The sequence below is a fragment of the Canis lupus genome, chromosome 18 (assembly GCF_003254725.2).
Source record: "Canis lupus dingo isolate Sandy chromosome 18, ASM325472v2, whole genome shotgun sequence".
Classification (NCBI taxonomy): domain Eukaryota; kingdom Metazoa; phylum Chordata; class Mammalia; order Carnivora; family Canidae; genus Canis; species Canis lupus.
This window is the reverse complement of record NC_064260.1, coordinates 37,236,602-37,247,703: the sequence shown is the minus strand read 5'-3', so window position 1 is coordinate 37,247,703 and position 11,102 is coordinate 37,236,602. Positions and strand designations below refer to the sequence as shown.

Sequence of the window (11,102 nt, the reverse complement as noted above, 5' to 3'; positions counted from 1 at the left end):
AGGACTCTTGCAAAGATAAGCCAAGGATTTAGATACAAGGAGTTAGATATTAAGGGTCTGGGATGACACATTTGATCAGACACCAAGTGTGGGAGCTTCTGGGCTTCTTGTTAAACTGATGTAGCAGGATTCTTAGCAAGGAAAGACAGAAAGCCGAGGTCGAGGCCTCGTTGAAAAGACAGAAAGCCGAGGTCGAGGGCTCGTTGAAAAGACAGAAAGCCGAGGTCGAGGGCTTGGAGGAGCCCAACTAACATTTGGTCTTTGTCAAGTCTGAAAAATTATTTGGATTTGAATCCTTGATTTGCCACTGACTAACTTTGCAATTGTGCAAATGTGGGCTAGACATGAACCGCTTGAAGCTTCAGCTTCCTGTATGTAACATGGAGGTGATCGTAACCACTCTCTGGACCCCACAGAGACATCATGAGAATAAAAATCAATATGAGCTGTTGCAGGTGAAAGCCTTTGGTAAAGTATAAAGCTCTGCATACATGTGAGGAAGTTACTCTTGCAGGACAGAAGGCAAGCCATTAGTCAAATGACCCTAGTCCTGCCATCTCCCTCTTGTCAGAGGAAAGGCATTGGAGTATGATGGCTCTTGCTGTCCACTCAGAGTATTTCCAATAGGATCGAAGAGTTATCAGGATAAAGAATTTCCAGGCCACAAAAGGGGAGACCTTAGCCCAGTTTTTCTGAGTGGTCATGATGATCTGGGTGCTTGAAAGAGCCTTATAAGAATATACAGTAAATGATGCTGTTGCCTCATGACACTGCTCCTAACCCTAACATACCTTTTCCCAAGGTAGACCTGGAGGAGGGTGATCTGCACCATGGGCCAGAGCAACCACACCAATGTGAAGGAATTTGTCTTTCTGAAACTCACTCACTTCCACGAGCTAGAATTGTTCTTGTTTGTGGTCTTCCTTGCTGTATATGTAGCAACTGTGCTGGGCAATGTCCTCATTGTGGTGACCATCACCTGTGAGTCCCACCTCCACTCTCCCATGTACTTTCTGCTGCGGAACAAATCAGTCCTGGACATTGTCTTTTCATCTGTCACTGTTCCCAAGTTCCTGGTGGATCTGTTATCAGAGAGAAAAACCATCTCCTACAATGGCTGCATGGCACAGATCTTCTTCTTCCACTTCGCTGGTGGGGCAGACATTTTCTTCCTCTCTGTGATGGCCTATGACAGGTACCTTGCAATCGCCAAACCCCTGCATTATGTGACCATTATGAGGAGAGAGACGTGGGTGGGCTTGGTGGTGGCTTCCTGGGTGGGTGGTGGTTTGCACTCAATTGTCCAGGTAACTCTCATGCTTCCACTCCCTTTCTGTGGCCCCAACATCCTGGATGCCTTCTACTGTGATGTGCCCCAAGTGATTAAGCTGGCCTGTACCAACACCTTTGCCCTGGAGCTTCTCATGATCTCTAACAATGGGCTGGTGACCCTGCTGTGGTTCCTCCTGCTCCTGGGCTCCTACACTGTCATTCTGGTGATGCTGAGATCTCACTCTGGGGAGGGGCGGAATAAGGCCCTGTCCACCTGCACTTCCCATATCTTCGTGGTGACCCTGCACTTCGTGCCTTGCGTCTACATCTACTGCCGGCCCTTCATCACGCTGCCCATGGACACAGTTGTATCCATCAATAACACAGTCATTACCCCCATGCTGAACCCCATGATCTATACACTGAGGAACCAGGAGATGAAGTCAGCCATGAAAAGACTGCAGAGAAGGCTTGGACCTTCTGAGAGCAGTTAGCGGGAGTGAGCACTCACATGGAGACTGGAAATCTATGATCTGGTTTCCTCAAACTGCTATCCTGAGGCAACAGACCACCAGCTCTCTCACCAGTCATTTCTGTATATCCTCATAGCCTCTCAACTCTTAGCAGGAATCTAACAACAAAAGGAAGAGATGAGATTGAAAATGAGCTATTGGGCTTGTGAACTTGGGAGAAGCAGGGGGTAGAAGATGGAAATCAATTACCTAATGCCATTTTGGTGTAATCTGTGATTCTCATGCCAACATATTTTACCTTACTTTTACCACCTGCAATATGGAAATGATCTTGTCTGTTCACAAGGTTGTCATGACAATGGAGAATGATAAGTGTGGAGAGGATGCTCGTTCTGAAGATTAGCACTGCTCATGGAGTGAATCGGGCATACAATCCACATTCCCTATTGTCTATCCCTCTAATCCTAAATATGAATATATGAAGATTATGGATGTGTGTATTTCATACGTGTTCTCTCTATTGACCCTGTATTTCCATTTAATTATTAAAATCACTTCTTGATTTAATATTTTGAATACAGAATCTTCAATATATTTCACCAACTAGTGAAAAGAGAAGAAATGCTTTAAGTTATGTTTGGTCAGATACATACATGGGCAAATCTACACATAGACCAAGAATTTTCTCTTCTCAGGCCCATTTTACTGATCTTCCCACTGAAATTAACCTCAAAAGTGCTTGCATGGTTTGGGGATATGTCTGTACAAAATCCACAAAGGTAATTTATTTTATGTTAACCTGAACTTTCTTCTCCCTCCTTTCTCTCCCCATTTCACCCTCAGTGTTTTTATAGCTGGAAAGCAAATTTACAGTTTTTGTCTTTGAATGCCTGACAATTCAAGAGAAGTTGCTTAGAACAGCAACAATGAAAATACCGAGGAAATACAATACAGACTCAAGCCCCATTTCATGTACAAATCTATTGTGTGCAGGGTCATTTAGGAATAGCCACTGGGTCTGTGTTGTAAAACACCTCTCTCCTAAGAGAAAGAGTTCAAGGAATTTAATATGTAGAAAGACAATAAATAACCCTCTATTCCTTATGCTCAGATCAAATTCTACCTTTCAGCCTGCAATAGTCATTCAAAAATCAGACAATTAGTAAAGAAGCTCAAGAAATTGCAACGTACAAAACCATGTTTTGCAAATTGTTATGATGCATTAAAATGTCCTGGTAAGTGACACATGTCTATGATCTTCTCTACATCCTACAAGACAGAAACATTAGGCCAAGACTTTTTTTAACTTCTATTTGTTTTTACTTTATGCAGAATTTACTGCTGGACCATAAGGTGTTTTTTTTTTTTCTTTAGTTTCTTCCAAGATATCTTTTTCTTCTATGCAACCCCTCTTCTGTTTTAGGAACAACATGCTCTTATCAGTAAAGATCATTCCTATGTCAGGGAGAGCGCTCATATGGGTTAATCTGACCATAAGCCTTGTGAGTTTTACACCGCATCTTGGGTCATTTGTTCACCTGGATTGCACTCAATGACCAGAGAACCCACATCTAAACCCTTAAGTTCAGCATCACTCTTTGCATTTTTAAGCACATGCAGTAAAAATTCAGCTCTCTTTTTGGCCTACTGTTTGGCCTGGATGTACCTACCAACTCTACTGTTACTATTATAGCAACAGAATGGCACACGATGGTTCTGCAAAGTGACATCTTTCAGATACTTGGTGGCTTTTCAGATATGCATACCCTTGATGGCCTGCATAGTTTTATGTGTGTTCTTTTTTTTTAAGATTTTATGTATTTATTCATGAGAGACACAGAAAGAGAGGCAGAGACATTGGCAGAGGGAGAAGCAGGCTCTATGCAGGGAGCCAGATGTGGGACTCAATCCCAGGACTCCAGGATCACACCCTGGGCCAAAGGCAGGGTCTAAATGGCTGAGTCACCCAGAGATCCCTTCATGTGTGTTCTTAAGGTGAACATGACGATTTGCATGATTTTTGTAAGGTTTTCTGGCTCGAGTGAATAGTAAGCCATTTTCAGAGATCACTTCAGGCCACTTATGGGAAGAGGCTAGACCAAGACTTTAATTATACACCAATACTTCTCAAATTTTTTAAAATGATTGCCCCCCTCCAAGGAACTTTATTAGATATTTTTTAAAGGTTTTTTATCTTTATTTTTTTTTAATTTTTTATTGGAGTTCAATTTGCCAACATATAGCATAACACCCAGTGCTCATCCCGCCAAGTGCCCCCCTCAATGCCCATCACCCAGTCACCCCAACCCCCCTCCCACCTCCCCTTGCACTACCCTTTGTTCATTTCCCAGAGTTAGGTGTCTTAGATATTTTTCCTAATTGCTCTCCCACAAGAAAATTTAATACCAAAGATATACTGTATATCTTTTTATATACTGAGGTTCTTTGTCTTGTTTTAAAGATTTATTTATTTATTCATGAGAGGCACAGACTGAGAGAGAGAGGCAGAGACACAGGCAGAAGGAGAAGCAGGCTCCCTGCAGGGAGCCCAATGCGGGACTCGATCCCAGATCCCAGGATCATGATCCGAGCCAAAGGCAGGTGCCGAACCACTGAGCCACCCAGGCATCCCTGTACTGAGGCTCTTTGAAGGGCCACACAGCACTGTAATATCTAAGTTTTTTGGGCCCCCACAGACCAGTTTTTGTTCCTTTGGGACTGTTGCTCACTTTGAGAATGAAGGATCATACGACATTAGATGTTTCTATTAATATGTTCCCCTAAATAAAAATATATATATATGTTCCCCTAAATCTCAGAAAATCACAGAACAGATAGATTCATGCCTTCTGGGATTTTACAAGAATTTGAAAAGCACAGAAACGTGGGCATGTGTGTGTGTGCACACACGTATGTGTGTGTGTGTGAGTGTGCAAATGTGTGGACTTGCATGCAGTAATGACTTGGGAACTGTTTAATAACTCCCACTGGAACTCCAACATGATTGGAGAAGGTCCATTCTCTTTCCACACCAATAAAATTCCCTTTCTCATATTTGGCTTGGGCCTGAGGGACTAGTGCATGTGTAAGGGACACATTGGGGCAAACAGAAGAGCTGTGGTGACATGACTCCCTGAGTCTTCCCTTTCCACTGTGAAGGTGGAAGAGAAGACCTTGAAGACTAGTGCAATTCATCTTGAGAAGAACATGATGGTTCCCCAGCTTCATATATGCTGACAGCCACCCACCCAGTCTTAGAGGTGCGAATTCCTGGCTGGATACTGAAGGCTTAGGTAAGGACATGGAACTGCCAGTGTGAGACATTGTGGATTATGCACGAATAGGATAAACAAGAACAATGTACCTGGTGTATAAGACACTGCAAAAATAGCTCTCTTTGGTGAGAGAAAATGAAGTGGATGTTAAATATTGGGAAAGGAGGAATGTCTTTCTAGTAAGGGGTCACACACACATGGGTCTGCATGCTTAAAGAGAAAGCATCTTGTATTTGGTGGAATAACCGAATTGCATTTAAGGAGATTTTGTTCCAGCTTAGGGTCTGTCCATGGGGGTCACAGAGCATTTTCCCACAAGATGGGTGCTTCCTTAAAAAAAAACACGATTTTTTAAAAATATTTTATTTATTTGACAAAAAGAGAGAGCACAAGCAGAAGGAGCAGCAAGAGAGGGAAAGGCAGGCTCCCCACTGACCAAGAAGCCTGATGGGGGACTCAACCCCCTCTATCCCAGGACCCTAGAATCATGACCTGAGCTGAAGGAAGATACTTGAATGACTGGCGCAAAAAAAAAAATATGACTTTAAAATGCCCAAAATTCCCTTCAAAACTATAGAGGTTTTCAAGGCAGCCCCATATCCATACACTGCCCCTGATTCACTGGGTCTCTTTTGCCTTTGATCCAGAGCCAGCTTTATTCTCAAACCCGATGACTTAGCCCTGAAACCTCTAGTCCACTTGGTTAATCCACACAAGTTCATGGAAATACAAACAATCTAATTGGTTCAAAGAGAAGCTGTTCTTCTACTGAGTAGCATTTTACATTCTGCCAAGGTCTTTTTTTTTTCTATTGGAGTTCAATTTGCCAACATATAGTATAACACCCAGTGCTCATCCTGTCAAGTGCCCCCCTCAGTGCCCATCACCCAGTCACCCCGTCCCCCTGCCCAACTCCCCTTCCACTACCCCTTGTTCGTTTCCCAGAGTTAGGAGTCTCCCATGTTCTGTCTCCCTCTCTGATATTTCCCACTCATTTTCTCTCCTTTCCTCTTTATTCCCTTTCACTATTTTTAATATTCCCCATGCTCCATACTCAGTGGAAAGTCTGCCTCCCCCTCCTTGTGCTCTCTCTCTCTCTCAAATAAATAAAATCTTTTTAAAAATAAAAATAAAAACAATAAGGAAAACATTTTTGAGCACCTTACTCATGCCCCAGACTAAGTAAAGCTTTGGTGATGTTAGGATGAATTAAACACTGAGCAGACAGGATGAACATGAGGGGAAACTATACAAAACTAAGGAGAGACAGGTAAGAAATTAAATGGAATAATCTGTTATAGGCACAGGAAGAGAAGTCAGTGCAGGGAATGATGACACCCAAAGGGGTGTCAGGAAAGTTTTCACAGAAGACTCTGAACCTGAGTGTTGAAAGATCAGTGTTTGTGAAGCTGGGTAAGTAAGTAGGAGGTTCTGGGAGTGGTGAGGGCATGGTGGGTAGAGGGGCCATAGGAACATGTACAGACCCAAAGGTGTGGGCCAGCAAGAATTTTGCATGACATTTAAACACCTGAAACAGAGGATCAAAGGAAACAGGGTACTAGATAATACGAAGAGGAGTTTAATCTTTATTCTGTAGATAATAGGGAACCATTAAAGATTTTTAAACAAAGGAATATATGGTCCCTGGCTTTTCCCCATTCAGTCAAAAAACAGAGAGGAAGACAAACCATGTGAGATTTTTAACTCTGGGAAACAAACTGAGGGTTGCTGAAGGGGAGGTGGGTGGGAGGATGGGGTAACTGGATGATGGGCTTTAAGGAGGGCATGTGATGGGATGAGCACGGGGTGTTATACACAAATGACAAATCATTGAAAACTACATCTGAAAATAATGATGTACTATATATGTTGGCAAATTGAATTTAAATTTTTAAAAAGGAAAAAAAGAAATACATGGTCCCATTTGTGACTTGTAATTACATTTCTGGAAAAAACAGACATGATGAATTAGAGAAAACTACACCAAAGGAAAGACCAGTTGGGAAATTTGCAATGATTGAAGGAGAAATGATAAGTGGTTATAACTAGGAACAAAGAGAAGGGGACTCACTGGGAAAGGCAAAGAAAGTAGAATCTTCAGAAGAGCTTTTACAGTGTCCGAGTTCCTTGCAATGTGAGTGGCTCAGTAGAAGTCTTTTGGATAAAACATGCTACCTATCAGTACCTGCTGTCCTCACAGAGACAGAATAAACAGGAAATAAGGCAAATAGTCATATTCTCCAGAGCAAAGGTGATGCAATGTATGCTTAGGGTTTATTTAACCACCTAATTTCTCAAGACTCACAAAGCTTGTTTCTACACAGACCAAGAATGGTGCTTCCCAGGTGAACTTGATCTGGGGGCCATCTAGATGGTGGTTCAGACAGATGCTTAGGCTGAAGATGGCTTTTTTCCTCTGAGTTAACTTTGTCACTCCTACCAACATGATAAATCTTCTCAGAAATTATTGAAGCAACATGGGTGGAATGTGTATTGTGCTGAAAGCCATAGTCTGACTGCACTAGCTCTCTCTATTCCCTTATGTATGTCACTTAAGCCTCCCTGGAACTTTATTTTTTTGAAATCGACCCTCAAACAATAAAAGGTTGCTCACTCCTGACTCCCACAGGCAAAACAGAATGAATTGAAAATTCTCTAAATTGGATCTGCCTCACTCCCTGCCCAAGCAGGACTCTATAGTAAGAGAACCTATGGGCCACCAAGGCAGGAAGCTACCTTTGTTCCATTTGGTGTTGATCTGTACTCTGTCAGGAAATGCAAATCCTAAACTCATCAGAAACTGCTCAGGTTTTATAGGAAGGGTGTACCCGTATAGCCTACATCCCTGTGGTAAGCTTCTACATCATGCCCTGTCTCTATGTATGCAGATGCAGGCCTGGACTTTGCTGTCTTCTTTGTGAACAAAACCCTCTCCAGTACCATCCTTGCCATCTTTGTGTTAAGCCTCAACCTCTGGGAATCGATGAAATGAAATTTTAAAAAGTAAAAAAAAAAAAATGTCATTTTTGAAAGATAATAGAAAGGCAATGGTCTAAAATACCTTGGCCATGGAGAGAGGAAATGAAGGGGCTGATGAAATACACCCTTGAAAACAATAGGAAAATTCTGTAAATTCTCTTATACAAATTATTCTTGGGGTACATGGGTGGCTCAGATGGTTAAATATCTGCCTTTGGCTTGGGTCATGATTACTGGGTCCTAGGATGGAGCCCCATGCCCAGCTCAGCAGGGAGTCTGCTTTTCTCTCTCTCTCTCTCTCTCTCTCTCTCTCTCTCTGCCTCTCCCACCACATGTGTTCTCTCTTTCTCTCTCTCAGATGAATACAATCTCTTTTTAAAAACACAAATTATTCTTGTATTTATATATTCTGAAGCTGCAGGTAGCATGGAAGAGCAGAAAGATCCTAGAAGTAAGAGACAGAGGAGATTTGGGTTATGTTTCCTGTGCCACTGATTTCCTATACGATCTTGGAAAACTGACTTTGTGTTTATTGAGTTCAGTTTTTCAGTTTCAGTATTAACTGATGTGGGAATGCTAATACCTTCCCCTCTAATTTCAAAGGGATATAAGAAAAATTGTTATGAGGTGTGCGGTAACTTTTATAACATGCTGTTCAAATCAATTCCTATCATGTGGTCACTGAAAGGCCTATGAGAGGTGATTTATTCCAATGGCTTTTACTGCATAGAAACAAATTGGAATGAGAATAAAATCAGAGGTGCTCCCACTCACAGAGGTGTAGGGAACCCACAGCTCCTTCCACGAAACCTTCCTTAGTTCTCTTCCTTGATAACATCTAGGGGTGAATTTTTTTTAAAAACACTTTTTTTATTTTTATTTATTTATGATAGTCACACACACAGAGAGAGAGAGAGAGAGAGAGAGAGAGAGGCAGAGGGAGAAGCAGGCTCCATGCACCGGGAGCCTGATGTGGGATTCGATCCCGGGTCTCCAAGATCTTGCCCTGGGCCAAAGGCAGGCGCCAAACCGCTGCGCCACCCAGGGATCCCTAGGAGTGGATTTTAACAGATACCAAAGGCACCACTGAATACAGTAGGGAAATGAATGATCTAGCCCAAACCACATTTTGGACTAATGCAGGAGCTAAAGCAAGTAGAACTGAGTGACTTCCCAGGTAACACAGGAGGTTCATGAAGGATAAGATATAGCATTAAAAATATATTTATGCATGTTCAGTTTCCATGTAAGAGATAAATCTTTGCTTGATTTCAATGCCTCAGCACTATTATTGTTTCTTTCAAAGCTGTACATGGAGGAAGAAATACCATCCAATGGCCCTGAGAAATCATTCCAAGGTGTCTGAATTTATTTTTTGTGGACTTACCCAGTCTCAAGAGCTGAGCTTGCTCTTATTTTTCTTTCTATCTGTAGTTTATGTGACAACAGTGTTAGCAAATGTTGCCATCATGGTGACTGTGACCTGTGAGTCCCGACTTCATACCCCCATGTACTTCCTGCTCCGCAACCTCTCGGTCTTGGACATCTGCTTCTCCTCCATCACTGCTCCCAAGGTCCTTGTGGACCTTCTGTCAAGAACAAAGACCATCTCCTTCAATGGTTGCATCACTCAGATGTTCTTCTTCCACCTTCTCGGTGGGGCAGACATTTTTTCTCTCTCTGTGATGGCCTTTGACCGCTACATGGCCATCTCCAAGCCCTTGCACTACGTGACCATCATGAGTAGGGGGCGATGCACTGCCCTCATTGTGGCCTCCTGGGTGGGGGGCTTTGTTCACTCCATCGTGCAGATTTCCCTGTTGCTGCCCCTCCCCTTCTGTGGGCCTAATGTTGTTGATGGCTTCTACTGCGATGTCCCCCAGGTCCTCAAACTTGCCTGCACTGACACCTTTGTTCTTGAAGTCTTAATGATTTCCAACAATGGTCTGGTCACTACCCTGTGGTTTGTCCTTCTTCTTGTGTCCTACACAGTCATCTTGATGATGCTGAGGTCTCACACTGGGGAAGGCAGGAGGAAAGCCATCTCTACCTGCACAGCCCACATCACTGTGGTGACCCTCCACTTTGTGCCCTGCATCTATGTCTATGCCCGGCCCTTCACTGCCCTTCCCATGGACAGAGCCGTCTCCATCACCTTCACAGTCATCATCCCTGTTCTGAACCCCATGATCTACACCCTGAGGAACCAGGAGATGAAGTCAGCCATGAGGAGACTGAAGAGAAGACTTATGTTTTCTGAAAGGACATAGGCTCATTATAGGTTGTTGATCAAGAAAAAAGCATATAATTGAAATGTGTTCTTAAAATATTAGCTGTCACATATTGGGCCCCAACTATGCATAGACGATTAACTATAGTAGTTATACAGACACAAAGGATCAGTGACCTGAAACACTGGTATGGAGAAGAAACACCTACAGGAAGTTAAACAGGAAGAACACAGTCCGTGAAGAGCAATTGACAGAAAGCAGGGAACAAATGTGAAATATAATAAAAGGTCTTGGGTGTCCCAGCAACAGAGTGAAGAATAGCACTGCAATGTCCAGACATGCAGTAGGCAACAGGGACATCTATATCAACATAGCAGGGCTCCAGCAGCTAGGTCCCAGTCCAGCAATAGTTACCCTATGACTATTTTATTAAGCATATACCAAATACTGCTTATAAACATTCTTCTCTATCACCTCTGCTTTGTCAGCAACTTTGGACCTTCTTTTAGTCAATTCACCTATAAAATACACTAGCACAACCCCTACAACCATTCGGAATACATAAAGATTTAGCTTTCAAGGGTTTCCATTGCCTTTTACTTCCTGTGACTCTGTCAGAACTGGATGTGACCTGGGACTTAGATTGGGGCCTTACAAAATGAGACTGCATAAAAACAATGGCAAGAATCTGGAACAGTCTATCCTACCATTCATACCACTGCCTAAGGCATAAGCTGGCTTGATAGTTGAAAAAAGAAAAAACTGTATCCAACCCAATAAATACTTTTATTTTTCCTATGTGCGCTCCTTTACCATTTCCCTTACCACAATGTATTAAAATATCCCATAAAACTTCACATTACTAGATCTGG

At 42.6% G+C, this 11,102-nt stretch overlaps 2 protein-coding genes across 2 annotated transcripts; both read left to right on the top strand.

Annotated features, from left to right (window-relative positions):
• Positions 1–830: 830 nt before the first annotated feature.
• Positions 831–1,766, top strand: LOC112663167 (olfactory receptor 4D6). The gene has a single exon (XM_025451741.1). The coding sequence runs from the start codon at positions 831–833 to the stop codon at positions 1,764–1,766; it is 936 nt and encodes a 311-aa protein (XP_025307526.1).
• Positions 1,767–9,333: 7,567 nt separating this feature from the next.
• Positions 9,334–10,269, top strand: LOC112663169 (olfactory receptor 4D9-like). The gene has a single exon (XM_025451742.3). It carries the CDS (start codon positions 9,334–9,336, stop codon positions 10,267–10,269), a length of 936 nt encoding a protein of 311 aa, XP_025307527.3.
• The last annotated feature ends 833 nt before the right edge of the window (positions 10,270–11,102 follow it).

What these genes read in the sequence shown, in the direction of transcription:
- LOC112663169 (XM_025451742.3), top strand. Translation starts at nt 9,334, where the DNA reads ATGGCCCTGAGAAATCATTCCAAGGTGTCTGAATTTATTTTTTGTGGA.
- LOC112663167 (XM_025451741.1), top strand. Translation starts at nt 831, where the DNA reads ATGGGCCAGAGCAACCACACCAATGTGAAGGAATTTGTCTTTCTGAAA.